This window comes from Hemicordylus capensis, chromosome 3 (assembly GCF_027244095.1).
Source record: "Hemicordylus capensis ecotype Gifberg chromosome 3, rHemCap1.1.pri, whole genome shotgun sequence".
Classification (NCBI taxonomy): domain Eukaryota; kingdom Metazoa; phylum Chordata; class Lepidosauria; order Squamata; family Cordylidae; genus Hemicordylus; species Hemicordylus capensis.
In genome coordinates this window covers 60,449,786-60,462,289 of record NC_069659.1, presented here as the reverse complement: position 1 = coordinate 60,462,289, position 12,504 = coordinate 60,449,786, and the positions used below count along the sequence as shown (strand labels likewise).

The window sequence follows — 12,504 nt, the reverse complement described above, 5'->3', positions numbered from 1 at the left end:
CACTGCCAGTATGCGTAGACCAGTGTTTCTCAACCACCAGTCCACGGACCAGTGCCAGTCTGTGCGGAGTTGAGTGCTGGTCCTTGAAGAATTAAGTTGAGTGCCAGTCCTTGAAGAATTAAACAACCCCTCACCCCAATTTCGAGCTGGTGGGGGCCGCCACCACTACCGCCGGGAGCTCTCTGGAGTTAATTTTTAAGCAGGCAGCCCTCGCTGCAGGGCTCTGCCTTCCTCCCGAGTCCCAGGCAGCTGTTTCTTGCTCCCAGCCAATCTCTCCAGTCTCTCATGTGATGAGAGGAGAAAACGAGAGCGAGTAACATCACTAGTATGCAGCCATCCTGTGAAAAACACACATGAGGCAGGTAGCGGGGCGAGTGTGAGGGAGTGCTTGGCTTGGCTGCAGCGCTGCATGCATTAACTCTGTTCTGAGCCTGACTACTACTACAGAGGAGGGAGGGAGGGAGGGAGGGAGGGAGGGAGGAAGGAAGGCAGGCAAAAGATAAGAAACAACATAAACAAAAGTAAGCAACAGTGCTGATCAAATGAAAAAGGAAGAGGAGGTGAGGGAGAGATAAGGGGTGGGGGTGAGGGGCGGGCTGATCATTGACTGACTCACCAAAAGGGGATGAAGATCAAATAAAATTGGACTTTTAAAAGCAAGCATGCAGGAAAGAACAAGTACAATTTGTGTGAACTGAGAAATCAAAGGGGGGGGGATGAGGGAGATGAAGAAAGGGGTGGTTGGGGTGGGCTACTGACTTACCAAGAAGGGGATGAAGATAATATAAACTGGGATTTTTAAAAGCAAGCATGCAGGCAGGAGAGAGAACCAGTGCAATGTGTGTGAATTGAGAAAACCAGTGAAAAAAAGAGATCATGAGAAAGGGGATGGAGTGAGGGCTGGGTGTAGCAAGGTGTGAAATGGTGAATGGTGGGAAGGAGGGAAAGAAGGATGAAGAAGAGACCCACTAAACGTTTTCCCACTCATGTGTGGGTGCATAGCACTTTTTCTCCTTAAACCTCTGCTTAAAAATCATCACAGTTGTAAAAACCTGGATATATATGAATGTGTGGTATGAAGGGTTAATCTCACACCCCATTCCCTGTGGCTTACTTTTCTAATGTGGATGCCATATTTATGTGTAAAGTTTATTACCATAACTTTACCTTTTCAAGGGCTGCGTGTTTTAGTTGTGAGTGTACTGCTTGGAAGTTGTTTGGATGATATTTGGTTCCAGACTTCCAGTATGTGAGATTTCATGGTTTAAGCTTCCTATCAATTAAGTTGATAAGCTGGTTTTGTGGTAGCAAACATGCACTGTCCCATTTGCTAAGCAAGGTCTACCCTGTTTTGCATTTGAATCTAAATGTGATCACTGTACGGTATTCTCCTTAGGGCAGGGGTGAGCAAATAGAACTGCTGGACCTCCAGCAGTTGTTGTCCCATCATCCCTAGAATCTCTCTCTCTCTCTCTCTCTCTCTCTCTCTCTCTCTCTCCTGTCTAGTTGCTCTTGCTAGGAAGCAATTAGATTTATTTAATAAGATTTATAGTGTTAATACTTAATGTTTGCTTTTAAATGATTTTAATGCTCATAATATGATTTTAATTGTAAACCGCCCAGTTTTGGGCAGTATAAGAAATTTGTTAAACAAAACAAACTAACTTAAACTTGAAACCCCTTTACTAACTGCTGGTCCAGGAAACAGCGCATGAAGCATATACCGGTCCTTGACTACGAAACTGCTGAGAAACACTTGTGTAGACAACACTGAGCGACATGGACCTATGGTCTGACTCAGTATATGGCAGCTTCCTATATTCCTATTTGCCACTCTCTGGTCCCTCCCCACCACTGATGCCGCCACTGGATGATATGCCAGATACTTTCAGGGAGAGAGTTTCTGGAGTCACAGGCAGCTACAGAGCGAAGAGGGATTGCCAAAAATCACACCTCCCCATGCAATGGAAAATCTTGGCACATCAGTGCAGGGTTAGCCTGGATATCATCCAGTAGAATTAAATAGCAGGTGAAGTTAACATGAAAATCCAAACTATCTCCCAAGAGCTCATATAAATAAAATAAACTTAATGTGGCACTGAAAACAGAGAAGAGAAGAGAAGAGAAGAGAAGAGAAGAGAAGAGAAGAGAAGAGCCCCAAGCAAATATTTCTTAGTGGGGACTTCCACACACCACCATAGAAAAAGCTCTGCTTCTGCCAATTTCAGGAGGCGAGAGCACTCAGAGCAGGGTGTCTGATAATGATGTCAGCAAATTAGCAAGTGCATATGAGAGAAGAGGATCCTTGAGATACTCTGGGCCTAGGTTATCTAGGGCTTTATAGGTTAACATCAGCACTGTGAATTGTGCCTGAAAACAAACTAGATGCTAGTACGGATATTTAAACACTCGAGCAATTTGTTCAGTGCAGAGAGTGCTTGTTAGTAACCTGACTGCTATATTCTGAGCCGCTGGATGTTTATGAACACTTTTCAAAGATAGTCCCACCACATAGAATGCATTGCATAATCTAGCCTAAAGGTTACAAATACATGGATAATTGTGGCTAGCTCATGTTTTCCTAGGAGGAAAAGATGGAGACCCTAGCATTCAAACTTGCTTTTTTAAATAAAAGAGACTTGTTTATTTGTGAAAAGCTTTCAGAATAGAAAGACTAAAAGTTCAAAATATAAATAATAAATCAAACTGATCAAAGCACCATAAGCATAGGCCAGTCACTTTTCTCTCAGCCTAACCTACTTCACAGGGTTCTCTCTTAAGGAGAGAAACTTAAGTATGTAGTACCGCTCTGGGCTCCTTGGAGGAAGAGTGGGATATAAAATGTAAAAAATAAATAAAATAAATAAAATTTTGATGTGCTCATGGAGTTCCTGTTTGAGTGGAGTTCTCTATCTACATCTATGAAGGGATCAGTCCTATGCACATATAGCTATACACACAAGGCATGCAAATTAACAGGGAGAACATTGCAAGTGAGGAAAATCTATGTGCATACTATAGGTATTCAGACCTAAAAGAAACAGCTGAACCGCGGAGCATTCAGTCATATATTTCTAATATGAAAGTGATGATACAATCTCCCTATTGCTTTCCTCCTCCAAGCAAAATGCAGCTTTGGTAATGAGCAAAATGAAGCAGAGAAGCGGCAGGATGTACCTAGCCCTTTTGCCACCTGCCACTAACTCACTCCAGATTGCACATGCAGTTTACCTGCACGAGGCCCCAAAGACATTGGGAGAGAGAAGCTGGGACTTCACTATGGAACAGGAAAGCAGCAGATCGAGAAAGAAAGAGTTAAGCACTGCTTGACACATGCACATTTCTACCTTACACTACACCTTCCTAAAGGTGGCTTTTTGTGTCAAAGACCCATTGTGGGTTTGTTACTTGTATTCGTGTGCAATGCATAGTTTGGCCCTCTTTTAGTTATAACTCGTGTTTTTTATTTTCATAATAACTGCAGTGCCTGTCAAGAACGGCGGACAAAATTACTTATGAAAGAACGATTGCAATTTAAAAAAAATAGTGCTAAAGTCAAAACTGTATCCTAACAATGGCAGACATAATGTACACTGCACCAGCCATCAACGAGAGACTACATGCACTGCTTCTGAGCCAGTCAAAAGCCCATCTTTGCTGCTTGTGGAAGTGGAGGATCCAGCAGTTACACACAACTTAGGAGACACAGAGCAGCCCTCTCTTCTGCTAGCAGTGAGGACTGGCTTTTGCCTGGCTTGGAAGCAGCGCACATATGTATTAAGCCAGATATCAGGCAAAACAAACAGGGGTGGGGGAAATATGGGCAGACCTTGGGACTAGGGGTGTGGAATTCGGATTTTCGGTGATTCGATTCGGGACCCGAACCGAATCACCCCTGTTCTGTTTTGTGCCCGAATATGGGCCACCCGAATCACCCTTGATTCAGTTCGGATTCGGATTTAACCCGAATCCAAATCCGAATCGATTCAGGGGGAAAGGGCCCAGGGGCAAAATTTTGGGGTGTGGTGGTAGTGCCCAATGGGTGGAAGCTACCACCCCAATTTCAGGGGGATTGGGCAAAGGGCTGATTTTTGGTGAATATTTGAAGTTTTAGTGACTTTGGGGCAGTTCGGGGGCATAGCATGGGATCTGGGCAAAAAGAGTGGGGTGGCGTGGTAGTGCCTAATGGGTGCAGACTACCACCCCAATTTCAGGGGGATTGGGCAAAGGGCTGATTTTGGGGGAATTTCTGAAGTTTTCATGTCTTTGGGGCAGTTTGGGGCAGAAAGTGGAGCCTGGGGCAGAAGAGTGGTGTGGTGTGGTAGTGCCTAATGGGTGGAGGCTACCACCCCAATTTCAGGGGGATTGGGCAGAGGGCTGATTTTTTTGGGAATTTTTGAAGTTTTGGTGTCTTTGGGGCAGATTGGGGGCAGAAAGTGGATCTGCCCCAAAAGAGTGGGGTGGGCTGGTAGATAGTGCCTAATAGGTGGCGGCTACCACCCGTCCCCAATTTCAGAGTGATTGGCCAGAGGGCTGGATTTTCTTGATTTTCTGAGGTTTTTCTTCATAAAGTGCAGTGTGGTAGATTGATTCATTCAATATTCATAGTAAGTGAGAGTGTGAAAAAAGTGAAAGTGGGGTCATGAGAGTTCTTTACTTGAAAAAAGTCTCATTTGCTATCACTGAATGAGAATTCACAGCTCAGAAGTTTTTCAGAAGGGATGTTATTCCCTTATTTTCTGAGGTGTGAATTCGGCCATGAGCCAAATTCGGCCGAAAAATCGGCCATGAGCCGAATCACCCGAATTTTTTGGCCCCGAAATTCGGGTGATTCGGCTCGGCCCCGAAAAATATCGGGGGTGATTCGGTTTGGCCCCGAATCACCCGAAATTGCTCATTTCGGGCACAGATCGATCTGTGCCCGAAATTTTTTGCACATCCCTACTTGGGACTTTTCTGCTCTGCTCAGATATGTCTTTCCTCCTAACCCCAGTTCAGCTTTTTTCCATTGTGGATAGTTGTATTCTTCAGTATGTTTTTGAGGGTTGGTGATTCAGTTTTAAGATGGTCAGTGGATTATTTATTATTTTATTTTATTTAACACATTTGTATACCGCCCAGAACGCAAGTCTCTGGGCAGTTTACAACAATAAAAACAGATTAAAAGATTAAAATATTAAAACAATTAAAATTTAAACCATTAAAACTATTAAAAACACAATTAAAACAATATCTAATTAAAAGCCTGGGTGAACAAGTGCATCTTGACTGCCTTTTTTAAAGCTGTAAGAGATAGGGAGGCTTTTATTTCAGCAGGAAGTATGTTCCAAAGCCTCGAGGCAGCAATGGAGAAGGCCCGTCTCCAAGTAGCCACCAATCGAGCCAGTGACAACTGCGGTGTGGTTCATAGCGAAGACGACATTCTCTTAAACCAAAACCTTGTATGTTGCCTGGAAACATATCGGCAACCAGTTTAGATCTTTTAAAATAGGAGTGATATGGTCTCTCTGAGATGACCCAGAGACCAACCTGGCTGCCGCATTCTGGACCAACTGCCGTTTCCAGACTACGTACAAAGGCAGCCCCACATAGAGCACATTGCAGTAATCAAGTCTGGAGGTGACCAGCAGATGTACTACTGTCCTGAGGTCATTTATCAAATGGACGCAGCTGGCGTATTAGCCAAAACTGATAAAAGGCACCTCTGGCCACTGCCTTAACCTCGGACACCAGGGAGGGGTTTGAGTCCAGAAGCACTCCCAGACTGCATACCTGTTCCTTCTGGGGAAGTGTGACCCCATCCAGAACTTGCAGATCAAAATCATCTCCCAATTTCCAACCCCACACAATGAGTACCTCCCTCTTATCTGGATTCAGCCTCAGCTTGTTACCCCTCACCCAGCCCATCACTGCCTCCAGGAAGGCATTTAGGGAGGTTATGCCTTCTCCTGATGATGTTGACATGGAGAAAAAGATTTGGATGTCATCAGCACACTGATAACACCCTGCACCAGATGTCAATGGCATACAAATATCCCAAGGTGAATTGTAAAAAAGGAGGCAGGCGGCAACAGTAAACACAGAAAAAATCAGACTGCAGTGTAACAGGGCAAAAATCAGGGGCAGTGTAACAGGGCAAAACCTGGAGAAGCCTTTCCTTCATTGAAAACAATGGCAGTTAAAGTAATGAAGGCTAATTAAATGTCTGCTCATTTTGTGTACGAGGATAGGATACTTGCCAGTTCTGAACATTGGAAGCTGTTCAATGTCCAGAAGGAGAGGGGAAGTAAGGGTTTTGGAGCATGAACAATCAAGTCCCAAAAACATACCTGAAAAGTATATATATAGGATAATCTTGAGTAATCTATCTATCTATCTGAGTAGAAACTCCTGAGTAGAAACCCCTAACTTAGCAAAGAGACACCTTTTTAAGTGGTGATTCTCTTATATCTAGCAGAGGGAGAGCAACTGGCCCTATCCAACCCCAGCACAGCATCCCTCCAGTAGCTGATGCTAGTATCTACCTTACGTTTCTTTTTAGATTGTGAGCCCTTTGGGAACGTGGGACCATATTATTTATGCACATTTATTTCTCTATGCAAACCACTTTGAGAATTTTATTGAAGAGGGGTATGAAATATTTGTAGTAATAGTAGTAGTAGTATCTAAGCTCTGACAGCATCTTGCTAACTTTTCATGTGTATAGGTTGAAATGAAGTATTGTGCAAAACTGCTTTACTGGCTCCTTGATACTTCCCTATTTAGGATTTCCACCCCACTGACATATATTCTGCAATATGTCATCTAGCTGAGGTTTAGGGTGGTTATTTCAGAAAAGGGGAAACAATGCACTAAGCTGAAAATATTTTCTAGCTATGATGACAAAATACAATTTAAAGTATAACTGCTAAATTCATATGAGACTTTCTCTACTATCTAGAAGACCCATTGAAGATCTTGAATATGAATGCACATAATAAAAAAAATCATGAATGCACATAATAAAAATATTGTAGACTCCACATTAAAGTGCAGGTTTCCCCTTAGTTCTTATTATTCATAGTTCAACATACTATTCACTGTCTTTTAGTATGTCTAAAAACATAATAGTATGTCTTTTTAATAAAGCAACTCCCTATGTAGAATGCAAATGCCCACCAAAATCCATGCCAACAAGTTAGCTTTCTGTTTTGATTTCCACAAACTCTAGAGAGTAGTTATCATTTGGTCTCAATTAAATCACAAGTTTGCTATTTTGTATTAACATTATACATCTACTATGTGGAACTTTTAAAAAAATGTTTTCTGAAACTCCAGTTTTTTGCAAAAAAAAATTTAAAAAATTGTGGAGCTCATATTACCTTGGTCTTTTCACCGATAACATTTCTTTCCAGCTCTGCTATCTTCCTGTTTAAATGATCCAGTATCTCCTTCTCCTTGAGAAGTTCAGCTGTTTCAGATTTCTGCTCCCCATCCAATAGGGCGCATTCCATATCCATCTAAGAACACAAAGAAATTCTCAGCCTCAATCCAGCTCAGAAAGAAATCCTGACACATACTTTTTGGAAGGCTTATTCATGCATGATGCATACTTCAAAAAACACTGTTGATGCAAAGCTGCATGAATGTCTCTTGAAATGTTTTAAGACAGATATACAAACAGGGAGCTATTTAAAAATATTCAAAACTGAAATCAAACTTTCATATTTCTCAAAGACTTTCTTTTCTAGTTCATCTGCCTCTGCTTCCTTAAGGTTATTTTACTTTCTTGTAGTGACCTTTTGCACTGATCACTTTAGGAACAGCTGGTTCCCCCCCCCATCATTACTAATTATACTAAGTAGAACTTAAGTTATTTGTAGGTTGGTTTCCCAAAGTAAGAGCCCACAAAGCAGAAATCAACAGGGATTTATAATCTGCCAATAAATGGTGAGCAATTATTAAAAGCAACAAGGAACTTATTTTCTCACCTTCTGGTAGAAGATGACACTACAACTTCAAATGTTTTGCAGTTTATATCAAACAGGTACACTTTTAATAATCAAATAATGGAATCAGGACTGAAATACTCGTATGTATAACTTGCTTAACTATGCAAAGCAAGAATCTGGATTTCTGTGTCTATCCAAGCATATCATATGGAGGGTCCAATTAAACATCAGACTATGTTATACTGTAGTGTGGTGTATATTATCCAAATCAAGTTGACTCCTGTTATACAATATGCTTGTCTGCTATACAATATGCTTATCTGAGATTGGCTTTGTATAAAGAATGCCCCCATCCTGTTCCCTATGTTGAGCTCCTTTAAAATTCCACCTGACTTGGAGAATGAAGGAAGTGATGTCACAGCAGTGGCCACATTGATATTTTCTACTGTAGGCAACTCAAAAATACTAGGTTGATCTCTATCATCCTAGTTTGTATTCAGTGGAAGAGCTGAAGCAGAACAATAGAGCAGCTTTACAAATATAGAGTAGCAACTTGATGACTACTAGCTACACTTCTTGCTCTTTCCATTTTCTCTCCACTGTTGTCTCTCCCTCTCCCTCCCCTCTCCCTGCAGCCATCTGCTCCCCCTTCCTGACCCCAGCAGAGCCGCAATAGCCATAAAAACAGGTGGCTTGCCTGTAACTTATGATCTGGAAGTGATCCGTTGTAGTCATAAGGAAATGGGTTCTGCGCCTGCACAGGGACCTCGCGGGCTGATTGAATAGCTCCTCATGACGCCCGCCTGCACGTGCTGTGCTGAGATTGTTAAAAGCGGCGGTTGGGGCGTCTCTCCCTAAGTTTCTCGCAGACCGCTCATGGTGACGACCCACAAGTTCAATCTTGAGGCTCCTTTCCGCTTTCAAGGACTGCAGCGGGGATGGCCCGGGTGGGGCTTATGACTACAACGGATCACTTCCAGATCATAAGTTACAGGCAAGCAACCTGTTTATCTGGATCGTGATCCGTAGTAATCATAAGGAAATGGGTGATTAGCTAGCTCTTTCTATTGGAGGTGGGTGCAGTTGACCCAAAGCTTATGCTAATACCCTCTTCAAAACGTTTCTTCCAAAATTTGCCTTCTGAGCCATCCTCAAATCTATTGCATAATGCTTGATAAACAGCTGTTGCGAAGACCATGTGGCTGTCATGCAGATATCTGACATCTTGATGCCTGAAAGGTGGTCTGCCGACATCACATATGCCTTGGTTGAATGTGCATGAACTGTCTTGTGAGGTGCAACCCCCTGACACTTTTATGCCAGGGATATTAGCTCCACTAACCAATGCGCTAGGCGTTGGCGAGAAATTGGGCAGCCCTTGCACTTGCCCTTGTATTCTACAAGGAGCTTCCGGGTTTGCCTTATTTCATGAGTCCTTTGTAGGTAAAACAGACGGGCCCTTCTCACATCCAATTAGTGGAGCGCCACCTCTAAGGGCGTCTCTGGCTCTTGGAAAAATGTGGGCAGGACTATCTCCTGATTCAAATAGAAGTCAGTCACTACCTTTGTTCAGAATTGAGGATCTAGCCGCATGACCACCTTGTGGGGGAAGAATTGGGTAAAAGGCTTATCCACCCTGAGTGCCGTCAATTCGCTCATGCGTTTTGCTGACATGATTGCTATTAGGAAAGCAGTTTTCAGCACAAGAAGCCTAATGGGTACCGTTGCCAACGGCTCAAAAGGATGTTCAGTTATTGCCGACAACACCAAAGACAAGTTCCATTGCTCTATCGGTTTCCGCACAGGCGGATACATATTATTAAGTCCTTTCATGAATCGTTTGCACTCTGGATGGGAAAATACTGTAGTCCCATCCCATCCCTTGTGCTTTGACGAAATGGCTGCCCAATGCACCTTGACTGACACATTAGCCAGGCCTTTCATCTTCAGGGAGATCAGGTACAGAAGGACTTGTTGTGGACTAGCGCGCAAGGGCCTGTATCCCCTTTCTTTTGTAGAGGTCACAAAGTGCTTCCATTTGCTCACGTAGTTCTGCCGCGTTGTTCGGCGCCAACTGTTTAACAGGATGTCCTTCAATACCCTATCCTCCATGCCATCATTCTTAGGGTCTGGACCTCGGGATGTAGAACTGTTCCTCCCTCCCTTTGGAAGACGTCCGGTGCTTGCGGGAACTTGTGGTAGTTCCCTTGTGCCAATTGCAGAAGCGGTGCAAACCATGGCTGGCGCGGCCAGCACGGAGTCAGGAGAATGCACGTTGTCCTGTCTCTCATAATTTGCGCCAGGGCCCAACCTATTATTGGCAATGGCGGGAACAGGTACAGCAGCCCGACACTTCAAGAGTGTTGGAATGCTTTCCCCAGGGACCCCTGCCCGATGCCCACATGAGAGTAGTAGTTGGCACACTTTCTGTTGGCATGCGTTGCAAACAAATCTACTGATGGGACTCCCCATTTGGCAAACACCACCTTGAGACACGAGCTTTTTATCTCCCACTCGTGCCTCTGGTTGTAATCAGCCGCATGGATGAGGTTGTCAGCCAGGCGATTGTCCACTCCTCTTATGTGAAGAGCCACAGGATAGATGGCATGTTGTACACACCACTCCCATATCTTCTGAGCGAGGAGACAGAGTGATATAGAGACCGTACCTCCCTGTCATTTGAGGTAGGCAATTGCCGTCGTGTTGTCCAACTTTACTTGTACAACCATGCCCTGGAGCATCGCCTTGAATGCTCTCAGTGCCAGGAAAACTGCCCTCAATTCCAAGTAGTTGATATGCTGGTGGGCTTGAGGCCGCGTCTACATCCCCTGGACACAATGGCCCACGCAATGAGCCCCCCATCTTGTCAGTGATGTATCCGTTGTTACCCAACAGGTTGGGGCTAAAGGCGCGAACGGGATAACCTGAGTCAGATTGTCCTGCTCCATCCACCAGCGGAAGCTCTTTAACACTATCTGCAGCAGTTCCAAACGCATGCTCTGGCTGTCCACATTGGGCCGGAAGCTGCAGAGATACCAATGCTGCAACGTGCGCATGCGGAGGCGTGTGTAGTGGACTGTTGTGGTGCAGGAGGCCATCAGACCCAGCAGCCTCTGAATCAGTACTGCTGGCTGCAGTGGTCTGTTCATAAACTGTTGTATAAGCGTATGTATCTGTTCGATGCGTTCCTGTGGCAAATACACACGCTGCCTTTCCAAGTCTAGAACTGCACCTATGAAGTTCAACTGCTTTACAGGGGTGAGGTGTGACTTTTTCCAGTTGATATTGATCCCTAAGTCCTCGAGCAAGTGGACCATTAGCTGGATCTATTCGACTAGCAGCTCTCTGTCGTGGCTGACAAGGAGCCAGTCGTCCAAGTACGGATAGACCATCAACCCTTGTGTCCTTAGGTAGGCCACCACTACTGCCACTGCTTTGGTAAACACTCTTGGAGCCATCAAAAGGCCAAAAGGCAGAACCATATACTGGTAGATCTGTTCTCCCACTGTGAATCTGAGATATCTGTGATGGCTCTCTTGGATGCCCACGTGGAAGTAAGCATCCTTCAAGTCCAATGTTACCGCCCACACCCCCTGAACTAAGAAGGGGAGAATAGACTGCAGTGTTGTCATTCTGAATTTCCTGGTTGCGATATAGTAATTGAGGCCCCTCAAGTCCATAATTGCTCTGATTCCACCATCTTTCTTTGGAATCTGGAAGTACCAGGAGTAATAACCCGATAACCAGGTCTGTGGAAGGGAGCTTAGTCCGGCACTTAACACAGCGCTTGAATGTCTTTTTCACCTCCATAGCACTGATCAGTTTTATTCTTTAAGTCCAGTCAGCAAGCAAAGCCAGCCCGTTTTCCAACCCACAGTCGAGTCACAGAACAACAAGAAAGTCCCGAACAATGCCAAAACATTATTCAAATCCAATCCGTAAACGAAATCCAAGGTCAAAACCAGAGAATCAACTTTATACCGAGGAGCTATCACAACGAGGTTTGAACGCTTAGGCGGTCAAAGAGAAACTGGGAGAGAGACACCCCAACCGCTGCTTTTAACGATCTCAGCACAGCATGTGCAGGCAGGGTGGAGTGTCATGAGGAGCTTTCAATCAGCCCGCGAGGTCCCTGCGCAGGCGCAGAACCCATTTCCTTATGATTGCAACGGATCACAATCCAGATATAGTTATTTTCAGCCCAAAGAACAGCAGTTAGTATAGAAAAAAGTCAACTAAAGGGATATGATAGAGGCTTATAAAATTATGCGTGGTGTGCAGAGAGTGAATAGAGACCAACTGCTCTCCCTCTCTCACAATACTAGAACCAGGGGTCATCCCATGAAGCGGACTTCCAGGAAATTTAGGACTGACAAAGGGAAGTACCTTTAAAAAAAGCACAAAAAAACAAAAAATCGAAACAAAACATAAAGCATAATTAATCTATGGAATTCTCTGCCATGGGATATGATAGTGGCCATCAGCATGAATGGCTTCAAAAGAGGCTTAGACAAATTCATAGAAGACAGGTCTATCAATGGCTACTAGTCATGATGGCTATAGGCTACCTCCT

The 12,504-nt window shown here is 44.1% G+C and overlaps 1 protein-coding gene across 12 annotated transcripts in view; it reads right to left on the bottom strand.

The window, feature by feature from the left end:
- Positions 1-12,504, bottom strand: part of PHLDB2 (pleckstrin homology like domain family B member 2) — a 119,535-nt gene that overhangs the window by 50,705 nt on the left and 56,326 nt on the right. For all 12 annotated transcript variants that reach the window (XM_053307927.1, XM_053307925.1, XM_053307926.1 and 9 more), the window contains one exon: positions 7,362-7,499. In XM_053307927.1, coding sequence (XP_053163902.1) covers positions 7,362-7,499 — 138 coding nt within the window. The remainder of the gene's footprint in view (positions 1-7,361; positions 7,500-12,504) is intronic.